Source organism: Protomyctophum bolini, assembly GCF_963924005.1.
Source record: "Protomyctophum bolini genome assembly, chromosome: 15".
Classification (NCBI taxonomy): Eukaryota; Metazoa; Chordata; class Actinopteri; order Myctophiformes; family Myctophidae; genus Protomyctophum; species Protomyctophum bolini.
Genome location: NC_137876.1, coordinates 20,847,231 through 20,861,153, shown reverse-complemented (window position 1 = coordinate 20,861,153; position 13,923 = coordinate 20,847,231). Strand labels below are relative to the sequence as shown.

Here is a 13,923-nt window from a genome sequence, read left to right as displayed (position 1 = left end):
TTCGCCATTTTGCTGCCTGTCTGTCTGTCTCGGTGTGTGTGTGGGCTTCACTGACTGAACGGAGCGGCCGTACTAGAGCCTCCAAAAACACCCACCCGAACCTCGATCATAGCCACCTGGACCACCACCACCACCACCACCGCCGTGGAACCATCTCCCCTGGCACTGCCCAGATCCAGAAGAATGTTCCGGACATCTGACGGTGGACTCTGCGTTCTGCTGAAGGAGCGATCGGGGACGACTTGCGGGGTGGAAAATGCGCGGTCTAGAAGCGAGATTTCACGGGCTTTCTTCTAACTTTGCTAAGAAGAATAGCATTAATCACAATACACGACAAGTCTCTTCCGACATCGGCGCGGTCTCCTCAGCAGCAGCAGCTAACTTTGGGCCATGGTGGTGGGTCGCGGTCCGCGGGTTGTTGTTGCTGGAGAAGAAGAAGGTAATCCGGTACCGTAACCAACGTTTGGTGTAAGTGAAAATGTTCTTGACGCCATGCAGATGAAGAGGGGGAGTCAGTGGAGAGAGAAGCCCTCTTCTTCTTCACCGTCGAAGCAGCAGCAGCAGCAGCAGCAGGGCTATTTCAGCCATTCCGACAGCCACAAGTGGTCGTGTTGCAGCTGTTGTTGTTGTTGTGGTTCAGACGCTCAATCTGGACAAAACAGATCGCGTGGAGGATCTATACGGCACCAGTCCAGCAAATACAATGTCAATACTGTCTACAAGTTGTTGTTGTTTACACGACAGTACCGCGCTGACGACAGACTGTACGCCTTTTAAACGTCTGGCTGGGGCTCGGGGTGAGTGATTATATGATATATGCTGGAACGAATCGCCATTAATCCACGCATGGTTCTATAGTGGAGTGTTCCTGACTGTCAGTCATAGGATTTCTAATTTTTAAATGGAATTGGTTTAAATACTTGTTGAATTTCCCCCCAGCTCTAGTGACCAGCACATCAGACTATAATTCGACTCAATGATGATACTTGGGTTGATCTCCCAGGAGTTACACGAGCAGCTCCTGGACCCGAAGAGCTACCAGAACCGAACAAACGGGGTGGAGGAGCTGAAAGACATCCTCTCCGACTTGGACCTGAAGTCGGTCCCGGCCGACAGTATCGACGAGTTCATACGTTTTCTCCACCAGCTCCTGGACGACAGCAATTTTAAAGTATTGTACGGCACTTTACAGGTCATAAATGTCCTCATTCAAAAGCTGGACTCGGACGTCGACAAGTATTTCAGACAGATAACCGGCGTGGCTCTGAAGTCCCTCGGGGACACCCACACCGTCACCAGGCGTGAATACATGAACGTCTTCCGACAGCTGATGAGAACCGCGGGACCGCAGGAGGTGCTGGACCTCGTCGTTGGACACCTGAGGCACAAAAACTCCAGGGTTCGAGAGGACATCCTCAACGTCATCACGGCGGCCATGCTCACCCATCCCCGGGGTGACTTCAACGTCCCCGACCTCTGCTTCGAAGTCGCGCCGTGCTTGGCGGACGGCAAGAGGAAGGTTCGCCACGCCGCCCTGGAGCTGTTTGCCGTTTTTGACCATTGCCTCGACGCGGGGAAAAAGCAGCCCCTCGTAAAGGCCGTGGACATGGTGGAGCTCAACGAGGACGCGGAGGGCCTGATGGCGGCGGTGCAGGCGAGGCGGGCACGGCACGTCCTCCCGAAGCTCTCCCCGGAGGGCCTGGTGGAATATGCCCTGGCGATGCCCAAACCGGGGCAGCAGCAGTGCTCTCCACAGACCGCCGGATCCGGAGCCGACCTGGACTGGGTGCTCAACGGAGGCTGGATTAACAACGGTGGCAGAAACAGTGGCAGGAACCACCGGAATGAACCGGACGGTGGCGCCGGCGGCGATCGGATGTACGGTTACGGCAGTTTGGGTTCACTGACCGATGCCATACCACCGCCGCCGAGGAGGATCGTCAGTGCGGGCAAAGGGAAGAACAAGCTGCCGTGGGAAATGTCCACGGAGAATGAGCAGCCATGCAGCGCTCCTAATGGGAAAGACTCTGAACAGGTGGGGTTATTCATCTCAATAGTCTGTATAGTCTACACCCCACCCAACTCTATCCTTCTCCTATCTATCCATCAGTGTCTTTACCCCAAACTCCCTATTGATCTCTATGCAAAGCATCCCTGGATTTGTCTGGTATTTTTCTTTTTATTGGTTTAGGATTGTTTAGGATTGAGCACATAATTATGAATAGTTTAGCTCTCCGCCTTCCCGTTGGAACCGATGCGAGGTGTTACCCTTTGTTGTCATTAATTAAGCAGTAATGTGACCACACACAAAAAAAAATATATATTATTTACAGTTCACACTGTCACTTGTTCACAACCTTGTACAGATGAGATTGAACATTCTGTCAGGTTGACTTTGAAACCCCCTTGCATCTCAAGGGCCCTAGGCTTTGATTGATGTTCATCTTGCTCCCCAATCACTCAAGGACAGCAGTAATTGCAAGCAGCACGACTCTTTGTGTGTGCTTCAATCGCTGTTTTTCTTTTGCCATGCATAATTCACCTAGGAATGCTGAAATTAAACCCGCCGAGATGATTATTGCGACTACAGGTCGCATTTACTATGAAATCGTACATGTTGTCCGTGACTGACTGTCAGTCAGCGTGTCACTCAAAATCCCCATACATCAGAAAGTCTCCAACTCTCCATATATGGTGCCCATGTCTCGTGACATTCAGATCCCTCGTCATAGTAAATGTGACCTGCTGTTGAAATTAAGCCCATATATGGAGATCAATATTGGCCAGCAACTCTACATCTGACCTCAAACCCTTCATATATGGATATGTCAGAACCTGTACACTCAAGACACGCTCCATATATGGCCAGTACAGAATTCATTCCATTATGTTGACCGACCCCCCCCCCCCCTGCCAAAGTGCCACCCAGGCGGATGCGTGCACGCGACCTCGGTCGCTTCTCACCCTCGGGCGTCTTACTGGTAGATATTGTATCCAAGAAGCCAACGTTTGCCGTTTTCATTCGACCACTGCTTATGTTGCACTACAGACAAGACAGTCAACCGGTTAGCTCCTTTACTTCCTCTAGAAGACCATGTAGTACCATTACGTGTAATATAGTCTAGTTCATGAACAAGGACCGCATGGCCACCCGTCCACAGCAGCAGCCTTTAGAGATCCAACAGAGGCGGTGCCTTTCGACGTCTGATGATGTCAACATCATCCTTCAAATCGTATGAGCACATTCCGTGCTCAAACGGACAGACAGACAGACAGACACACAAAGCTGTGCATAGCAGCGGTTGTACCGCTCAAAAACGTACGTCCAATTAATAGGACTAGTAGTTGAATCGACTGCGGGGGTCGCAGTCGATTCAACCGGTCAGTCTTTTTTTCTATGAACATCTCTGGCAAACTCTTATGACCCTTCAATAGCAAGTAGCAATTGTGAAATCAATGTTAACACGAAAAAAAATAAGCAAATATTTGATGAAAAATAGCTCATCTACAAGCTCACGCATCAATCATGTCGCAACACGTGTAGATTGACCATTTTAGCCTAACAGATTTGATGTACACTGTAGAGTGAACGAAGGAGATGACCAAGTACAGACCCCAGCCTGAGTGTAAATAGGGTTAAAACCCATTTTGGGGCGGGAACCCCTTTTGGTGTTAGCATTATGTTATGCTTTAGCTATTTAAAAATAGCAGATCTACAAGCTCATAGCACGCCACCGAGTGGCACGCTACGAGCTTGTAGGTCTGCTATTTTTTTGGAAAATCGAAGAACGACTGACATATAGAAACATAGCTTTTTCAGAAAACTGTCAGGATGTAGAAGATTTCTTTTTAAATCTGATCTCAGGTCAAAATGGGGTTAATTCACCATAGATTGATTTGAGAGGCATTACTCATCTCTGAGCCTTCTCCACAGAAAACCTTCTGTTTACACCAGCATGCGTCTCCCAGCAACAACCTCCGCCACACAGAGCACTTGGTGGGGTGGAGGTGGGGGGGGGGGCGCCTGAAACATAATTGGTAATATCGCAGGGCCCGTGTTGGCAGTAAAACATCGCTTATTTATATTTACTGCTCTTGTGTTGATTACCAACACCATCAGTGCACTGCATAGAGAGCTGATTGCACTGCAGAGGCGGCGAGATTGATCTCTCAGCCATTGATGGCCTCAGTCGATGAGGAGTGCCTCAGCATTGCTGCATGAAGCCATGCAAAAATGCTTTTACACAGGTGCTGCTGATTATTAAGTGATGTGCTTTTGTTCAGAACTGTATTCCCATATTAAAACATTGCTGTGGAGTATTTGTTCGGTAACACGGGGCTCTCCCCGTCTATCCAGCTCATTGCTAAACAAAAATCACACCCGTGTGAAGTGAGGGGCGCTAATATATTAAAGTCTTAGGTCCTATTTTACCGCTGTTTCGGCGCTGTAGTGCCGAAATGATTTCGGCTCGTCAGAAAATTTCAGTAGCACCGAAGAGGCGACTTTAGGACGGTACCCGCCCCCCCCCCGAACCTCAAATGACGTCACATTGTAGGCTCTACAGCGCCGAACCGACTTTTATTCGGCTCTAAAATAAGAGTATGAATCGGCCCTAACTCATGTTGATTAGGTTGAAACAAACGGTGCCAACACAAACATTAAATGCCACTAACAATAAAGAGACAATATGATGTATTGAGGGACAATATGACGTACATTTTCCCTTCATTGTCAATGGCGTTTTTAAAACAAACGTTGAACTGAAAACAAACATTAAACCTGTATATAGGACAAAAACTGAAAAGTCATTTTCAATTCTATTATTCAATCACGAGAGATTTGTTTTTGTCTCGTCACTTCCCATGTCACGTCTTCTTAATCCCGCTATATACTACATAGACGTTTCCTGTTCTGATAGGATGAAATTGGTATGAGAACCTGAAAATGAATTTTCTGTTCACTAAAGAGTTGGGGGGGGGGGGGGGGGGGGTGACCCGCTGTTGCTGAACAAACAATGATTACTTTCAGAATGCAGTGTAGAGCAGTGGTTCCCAAAGTGGGGTCCGGGGACCCCCAGGGGCCCTTGAGGGAGTTTCAGGGGGTCCCCAGCTAAATGATAGTTGGGAACCAAATGGCCCCCTATGTATCTGTAACTCTGACAGTGTACAAACTAATGCACGTAAACTGGGGGTCCTTGAAATTAAACGGGTTGAGAATCACTGCTTCTCTTATGGGGGTCCCTGGCATGTATTTTCAAATGGGGGTCCCGCGGGCTAATGTTGGGGGTCCTTGGCATGAAAAGGTTTGGAACCACTGGTAGAGCCACTGGACAGGTTTATCTGTCCAGTGGAAACCTCACAATGTCCAAAACTGTTACTTTTCAGGATTCAAATCTCAAAACAGCAGATCTACAAGCTCGCGTCGTCACTTCATTTCGAGCTTGTGGATCTGCTCACTCTTTATGCTTTCGCGTGACGCCGTGCGCATGATCAAGTTGGGCGTTAATTTACGAAACGAACGATAACAAAAATATCACTTACAACAACAAACCCCTGTTAACCTTTCGACGGTAAAAGATTAATGAGAACGGTCCTGGACATTTACGTGCCACTATTTAGGTGCCCTGGCAGAATCCCACCCCAAGTCCAGTGTCTCTGTGTGTGCGCTGCATCCCTTTTGTCGAGGCTGCTGGATAGAATTACAGAGGTCCCCTCTGCCTCCAGATTGCTCACGTTTTGTCATCTGAACTTCATGCTTTCTTTTTTTTTTCCTACTCCCGAAGGCACGCATGTCTTTTTCCATGTTGTAATTATGTCTCTCCACACACACACACACACACACACACACACACACATACATACACACACACGCACACACACTCTGCAGGTGACCCCAGGAGACGACAACCTGTCCCTCAGCAGGAAGAGCAGCCCAGAGACCTACATCCCCAGTTTTGGTAATTATCACCACCACCTCTTTGTTTAATAGACTTGAGCCCAGGGTGATATGGATAAAATCCAATCGTATTTTGACCAAATATCTCTATATTTCTTTTTTAAATGAAAATACTGAAGTGACTCACTACCTGTTTGCGATGTGACATGTCGTGAGTTTGTAGATCGCACAATCTTTGCCCTTATTGAAGTCTATACCACCGGAAGCTACAACATGACATCACGCTGCGGTGATGCTCACCCCAGCACCACAGAGTCACCTTATCGCCTAAAACAGGAGTATGAATAATGCCTTAAGTGTAATAATACAAGGCTTAATTGATTACAACCAGGAAAAAAAATATGCAATATCACTATATATATATATATATATATATATATATATATATATATATAACGATATCTAGTCTCATCACAAAATTGATGTAATACAGAAATAATGGCCAGCCCCAATTGATGCCACATACACTACCACATGAAGCCCAAAGGAGATAACGAGTGCAAGCTGGGATCCAAATTAGAGCAGCTTTGAATTGGATTAGAAAGCTTGCGGAGTGAAAGGAGTCGCCCACCGTTTGCACAGGATATCGAGTAGAGCTGTATTCTAGTTCAACAAGACACTGCTTTTCCCCCGAACGTGTTTGTGGAGGGGTGGGTAATTAAACATTTTCAAAGGGTCACAGAGTCACACATGGATGACGGTTCAACTTGCTACAGTAACAAAGCATTTATTGAATCTTTTCATCAAATTATGCAAACCTGCCGCGTGTTAGTTCAGTTCAGTTACATGGGCAAGGCATTTAGGGAGATGTTAATGTCACCTGAAACCTTTTGTCCGTAAGCACAACTGAGCAGAAAAAATAAAACGGCATGGCCTCCCTCTCCTCCCAGTCCCATCTTTAGCAAAGCTGCCCAAACCACAGTGCTGTGTATAGGCTGGCATTTTATGGGCATGTTGACCACATGTGCTGCTGATGGTCTATTTACATACATACTAGCGGCCCGGGGCCCATATTCCTCCCCCCCCCCCCCCCCCACCTTCACTTAACTGCAGCAACTTTAATGGGGCAATTCCAAAACATGCAACCATGACCCGCTTTAATTACGTTGTTCTAAATTAGTAGCTTAATGACTAGTATTAGTATAACTAAATGCTTTTGAAATTAAATAAAAAAGTTACTTTTCAGGATTCCAATAAAGAAATGGAAAAAATAGCGACCGTGACACGCTTGAGCTTGTAGATCGGCAATGTTTTGCTACTTTTGTAGTAGGACTTTTTTAGGGGAAAAGTTAAAATACGGAGAGGAGCGGTTTCTTCCCTACAGTAGATGCAAGGTGGCCTTCTGGAGTGAGTTTGGAAATATAATGGCCCTCTCCATCATCAAAAGTTGCCCACATCTGGTCTACTACATCTCCTAATCATGGAAATAACAATATTTATTCACCTATAAGTGGGAGAAAAAAGCGCTTCACCACTAAGAGACACGAAATACATGTTTTCACAGGCATGGATGATCAACCACGATCAGACTTTCACTCTTCACTATACACAGCTGTGGTTACAAGGACAACAGCATACATAATTTAGAGTCCTCTTAAATGAATAAAATGACCATCTAAAATAAATCTCCTCGACAGCTACGGTACGTCGGCTATTTTAGCTATTTGTCGTACGACAAAGTGCATAGTAAATGGCTTAAGGCCTTAAGCCTTAAAGTGGTTAAAAGTGCACATAATGTTAGCCATGTGTGGTTCTAAATGTCTGTGCAATCACAGAGCTCTAAACTACACTAGAGACACTGTGATTGTGGTTTGCACATAATGTGCGTGGGTGTCGGGACAGTAATATTGTGGAAGGGTGACAACATGCAATTAGAGTAAACATGATGGATTGTTGGCCCGAGGGTCAACGACGAGTCCCCTTCTTTTCGACGGGAGAGCTTCCCCCCCCCCCCCTCTATCATTGAACGTTAACGTCAGTAAACGACATGCAATTAACAGACATAAAGCAATATGCACCACCTTGGTATGTGCTAGATGTCCGTAACATAAGTATAGGTGTTCCCCATGTATCAAAAATATGTTTAATCATGTCATAAGTCCATCAAAAGCTATAGTAACAACAGCTTGATGCACCGAGTTCCCCGCAGTTTTGCGCAAACAAAGCGTCTCGTCTAACGCATGCAGGAGCTTGCAGGTTGGCTATTTTCTGTGCGTGACACCACTATAAATCCAGCTTTAAGTGCAAGGAGTCTAGGGGCTCAAATCCGCCGCGGTGCAGCCGACTTGCCGCGCGTCCATACAAACACAATTGGCCAGTGTTTCGGGGGAGGGGAGCCGTATACTCATTATCACACTGCTATGGGTTTGGGCAGCACCTGTCAGCGGGGAATGTAGCATTAAGTTAACTAGAGCGGTGCCCGTTGGGCACTGGCCTACTTGGAACGATGCAAGTTGGAAATGCATTCCCCACCCAGATATTATGTCTGTGTCCTGTTCATGCCCATATATGGAGTTCTTTGTCAGGCATGTCCAAAATGTGGAGTCTATGCAGACGTCAGAATGATGTTCTCCATATATGGACACCGGGCCCATGTCCAGAGCCGCGGGCAGAGGCCTTTTCGGGGCGGTTCTGGACAACCGTGGGTCCGACCGACTCGATACCGGGCACTGAACCCCCTGTGGGTGGGGCGGAACGCGTGTGTCGGTGGGGCGAACGGTTCTCGAGTTACGTGGATTACACACATACTGTACGACGTACTGTATGTACGTACAGACAGAGAATGACCGTGCCTTCTTATATACTAAATTATATAGTGCATATTGTTGTGGGGAGGTGGGTGGTATGGTCCCTGAGGATTGGGTGGAAATATGCTAGTGGTCCAGAGTTTAAAAAAAAAAGTTGAGACCATCCCCCAGTGGTCTGGTGTGTAGCCCAAGCCCATTTGACCACAACTCACGACAGACGTGACATTACTGCTGACCGTGTTCCTAAGCATACTGTGGGTTTCAAGGAAGCAGTTGGATTCCATTCATTCATTCATTCGTTCATTTCAGTATGGTATGAAAATCAACTTACATCAAACTTGCTTGAGACACAAGTTCATGATCCAAAACGGAGAGAGGGCTCACGATAGCGGCATTGTAACCTTTTGTCAAAGTTAACGTTATCGCTGCATTTAAATGCATTCTATAAAGTGTGGATTGATTTGGAAAGTGTCGCCAAAAACAGCCCCTTGAGAGAAGATTGATTTACTGTACAACCAATCGTATACAAACATTAATAATCAGACTAATCGATTTACTCGATTATAAAAATAAAAAAAATCTATTCGAATTCAGTCGATTTGTTGACATATAAGAAATTACTTCTCGATTATTCGATTAACCTACACAAGATTACGTTGGTTTTCAGTTCTTAATATCGGTTTTGATATATTTTCAGTTAATTGCCCAACCCCACTCTCTCTTAACTTGACCCTGTGACCATTTGATTTTGATTCCTTACGGAGGGATTGGATTCACCTCCGCCACTGTTGCTATGGTGGCATAATCTGGACACTATACATGCCAACACCGTAAGCCTCGAATGAAGATCACACCTGCGGCAGCAGGGTCGGGTGTACACCTGATTACACCTGATTACACCACGATTACACCTGCAGCCTCAGGGTGTACCTGTCCAGAGCAATGCACACCTGGCACGATTGTATCGATGCAGACTAAAGCACGTCTGTCACATGTTACCATTCAGTACTCTTTGTTTTTTTCCCCCTTCTCTTCGGTTATACACACACATGCCTGCTCAAAGAAGCATGCGACCCGACCCCCTGCATAGCCAGTGTCAGTGTACAGGAGACTGTACTGTAGTGTACACACAGGCAAGACTGGACTTGGCCGTGTTTTGTTACTAAAGGTTGCAGGGGATCTTGGCAGATTTGTTTTTACCACCGAAGCTCCACCAAACCACAAAATCTCCCTCAGAGGGAGATCTTAAGAGGGGCCTTTTAAGATTATTTCTTGTAAAATGAGTTATTCTAACCCATGTTGACCTCCGGGCACAAATGTAATGCTTTGCGATATCCACAGAAAAGCATAATGCAGTAGCCTCATCTTGTTATTGTAACACAAACCAGTATTGAAGCGTTACGCAACCCTAATTGGTTACCACCAGCGAGTATAGCTGACTTAAGGTTTTCCACGCAGGTTGCACGGAGCCCCAGAAGGCCCTGCTCTCCAGGAGAAGAGAGTCCCCGGCGCGTCTTAGACGAAGCGGAAGCCTCGACTCGGATCCCGACATATTCAAGCTCACCGGCTCCCTCGATACAGATGGTGGTACGGAATCCTTCTCCACATCATTGCCTTTCAACTTCAGCCGGCAATAAATCACATTTCCTTTCCATTATTATACGCAATGTCGTCCCCGTACAGGGGTTGATGATTCACTCGAAAACACGCTATTTTCCAGACAAATGAGAAAACAAAACTGATTTTCTTTTTTAAATTACAGTCTTACCTTATCTTACACAAATATATATTTTTTAATTTTCTTCTCTTATCCTTTTTAACCAATTATTAAATTATTATTATTATAAAGATCCTGTATTTTCTTCTTTTTTACACGCCCTCTGCCGTTTGCGTCACGATTCAAATTGCAATTTAACCGCGGTTCAAATTGTCACCAGTTTGAATCGGTTTACGACACATATCGTCGGATGCCCATATAGTCGACATTGCATCATTGGTTTCTCGTTTTGTCTTTTGTTCAACAGTGGCGCGCAAGTCGCGCGTTCTCTCGGGGAGCCCCGGCGTCGAGCGCACCTTCTCCCTCCCTTCAAACTCCGCCTCCTCGCCGTCGCCAGCGGGCTCCTTCCTCCTGCCGTCCTATCCGCTGGCGGGGGCGGGCCTGCAGCGCACGCCAACGCTGCTCCGCCGGCGAGCGGACTCCTTCCTCTCCATGTCCAACACCTGGCCCAACAAGAGAGACGGCGGCCCTCAGCAGCGGGACTCCATGAGCCCCTGGAGAGACGTCACAGGCAAGGAGGAAAAACCTGCTGAAAGCAGCAGCGGTGGATGTTTAAAGGGGAAACATTTGAGGGGAGCTCGGGTGGCACGGGGCAGGGTAAAGTTCCTATAGTGTCCTCCACCGCCGAGACTGGGAGTTTTGAGTCCTCTGCGGTGCATCTACACATGGGGTACAAGCCAAGGGGACCTGGGGATTGACAGAAGGATTAAACGGGGAGAATGGGAGGGATGGGGGGGGGGGGGGAATAGAAAGCACTGGGGAAGTACGGTCCTGAATCTGACGTAGTAAAACCTCTCACAGTGCGCTCGCTCTCATAAGGTGCTGCAGGCTGGTGGAGGTTCTAAAACGTGCGTTGCTGCCGGATTCAAGTTGCATTTTGCAGTGTCGAGCTTTCCCTCATTTCGTCGGTTTTGTCCAAAATGTCAGGGTTGACTTTATAATCCTCGTCTCTCTCTCCAGCGGACCACGCGGCCAGACAGTGCTCTCCCTGGCCGCCCCGCGCCTCCCCGGTGAGCTCCGCCTCCGTCTCCTCCTTCCGCCGCGCCCTGAGCAGCTCCAGGGTGTCCCTCCCCGTCTCGCCGGTCCTCGCCCTGCAGGCGGAGAGGGCCCAGTCGCACAACAACGGCCAGAAGCCTGACGCGAGCCCCTGGACCCAGCGGCGGCAGCCGGAGAGGAACCTCCATCTGGACCTCAGCGGCGGTCTCGGCGACGCCGTTCCAGAACCTCAGGAAGAGGAGGACCCCCTGGACATGGAGGAGGTGAGCCGGGGGAGCAACGCTTTGGTTCCACCTCGAGGCTTTTGTTCATACTTTGTCACGTGGCGGTGTGCCGTCGTCGTCGCGCGGCAAACGCGTTGCACGTTGGACGGAAGTAAACGCAGCGCTTCAGCGCTTCAACACAATCGATAATAATTATTAACGATTTAGGAAATCATCAGACGCTCTTAACCCGGAGCAACTTGGTAGTACGAAATCAGAGTAAGCCGATTTAAGGAAGAGCCCTAGCAAGAGACACAACGTGATAGTCACATGAATGGTGTTGTAAAGAGAACAATTTGGTGTTCAAGCTAAATGATACTTTCTGAAATGTATTTAGTGACAATGTCAGCCCATTCTTGAATTGAGCCTGAGGAAGGAAACGTTGCTTCTTAAATAAATGCTTTCCACATTGTATATGCCTCGTCATCGTCACACCTGCTCCAAATTACCTACCGGGTGTGCGGAAGTCATCTCTCTATAAGTGTTCAAGCTAAACAAATCTAAATAATAACTGGGGATTTTTTTGTATTTTCTTTATGACATTGCGTGTAACAAAGTATATATAAGCACTGCGGAATATAGTAAGACACTGTGCAACTTGTTCAGTGCAGGGACGTTAAATGTGGCTCATTGTAAACGCTCCACACGTCCCAAACGCTTCTCCCTTCTGGCTCCAAAGTCAGAACTGCAGCCTCACTCCCAATCTTCCGCCGTATTCTGAAAACCCAGCTCTTCAGACTCCACCATGGCTCGTAGCACTTGCCCTAGCCTAGCCCCTTAGATAGCACTTTATGTAGACTTAGATAGTATTTTAGACAGACTTATTATAGCTCAAAATGTGTCGCAGCACGATAATGTTGTTGTCGTTTATGAGCATGGTCTAGCTTTCCCCGTATTATGACATGCCCAGGCATCGGGCTCTATAGGCCTTCATGTGGTTAACCACTGATCCAGCGCGTAGACTTTGAGCAACTCGCTCAAATCTTGCATTGTGTTTCACAAGGCTGAGGAGGACAGCTGGTCTGCATTAGACCGCAGCAAAAACACTCACAAACACTGTGCTTTCCCATGGCATGGGTCTTAATGTGCGTGCTGTTCTTTTTTTTTTTCTTTTTTTTTTGGAACAGATGCTGAATTCCCTGCGCTCGCTGCGCAACAGCGCGGCCAAGAAGCGAGCCAAGATGAGCCTGAGCGGGTCGGACCCGGATCCGGACAGCCCGGACTCAGCCATGAGGCTGGAGGAGCTGGGCCTGGACTCCCCCGCGGTCACCAGTCCGGCCTGCAGCGAGAGCAGCCTCTCCAGCTTATGCTCGCCGCCCGGCTCTGCCGTCGCTGACCCCAAAACGAGGAGGTATGAAGGAAGGGGACCCACGGTTTGGATCAAGCATGTGTATTCCAATTTCCGCGTTCGTTTCTCGTGACGTTGCTTTAGCCACTTTCTTTTTTTTTTTAATATATTTTTTATCCCACGATTTTTGTAACCCATTTTTCACCCCTGTGTCAATCATCTAATGTGATCCTCGGCTCTACACACCCTCCACCAACCTGGGGAGAGCAACGGACTTAACTCATGCTTCCTTCATGCTTGAGTGTCCAAGTTGCTCCTTTACACCTGACAGGGGGGAGTTTCCCTGGTTGGACGTAGCGCGTGGAAGGAACACGTTATTCCAACCAGTTTCTTTCCCCTCCATCAGGCGCCCCGGCCGGCCAGGGGGAGGTAGTTTAGAGACCAGGATTACTGCATGTTTTTGTGAGGGTACCTACCCTAGGGGACACGGGGAGAACATGCAAACTCCACACAGAAAGGCCCTTTCGCCAACCCCGCCTTCGCTTTAGCCACTTTCAACCCAAGATCGCCAGATCGGCTGTAGCTTGTATAGTTTGCGGTTATTTTTTCCGAGCGACACTAACCATTTAAGCCCTATTTTATGCATTGTTGAAAGTACGCCAGTAGTTGCGATGATGATGATGATGAGGCTATGTGATGACCAGTGCCGGTTCTAGGCCTTTTGAGGCCCTAGGCAACATATTATACAGAGCCCCCCCCTCCTGCTTTGCCACGCCGGATAAAAATTGTAAATTTGCCATGAAAATGCTTCAATCTGGTGCACTTTGAGATCAAAATTAAGAAGCTAGGTGGGGGCCACATATGTTTATAAACAAATCCCAAAATGTTTATAAACA

At 47.6% G+C, this 13,923-nt stretch overlaps 1 protein-coding gene across 2 annotated transcripts in view; it reads left to right on the top strand.

The window, feature by feature from the left end:
• Window positions 1–13,923, top strand: part of togaram1 (TOG array regulator of axonemal microtubules 1) — a 34,979-nt gene continuing 21,056 nt past the window's right edge. The window contains exons 1-7 of one of the 2 annotated variants that reach the window (XM_080784739.1): window positions 1–797; window positions 940–2,035; window positions 5,888–5,957; window positions 10,162–10,290; window positions 10,728–10,991; window positions 11,441–11,739; window positions 12,867–13,090. In XM_080784739.1, coding sequence (XP_080640865.1) covers window positions 977–2,035; window positions 5,888–5,957; window positions 10,162–10,290; window positions 10,728–10,991; window positions 11,441–11,739; window positions 12,867–13,090 — 2,045 coding nt within the window. In that variant the 5' untranslated portion in view covers window positions 1–797; window positions 940–976. Of the gene's footprint in view, window positions 2,036–5,887; window positions 5,958–10,161; window positions 10,291–10,727; window positions 10,992–11,440; window positions 11,740–12,866; window positions 13,091–13,923 lie in introns of both variants that reach the window. The other variant, XM_080784738.1, reaches the window with a different exon arrangement.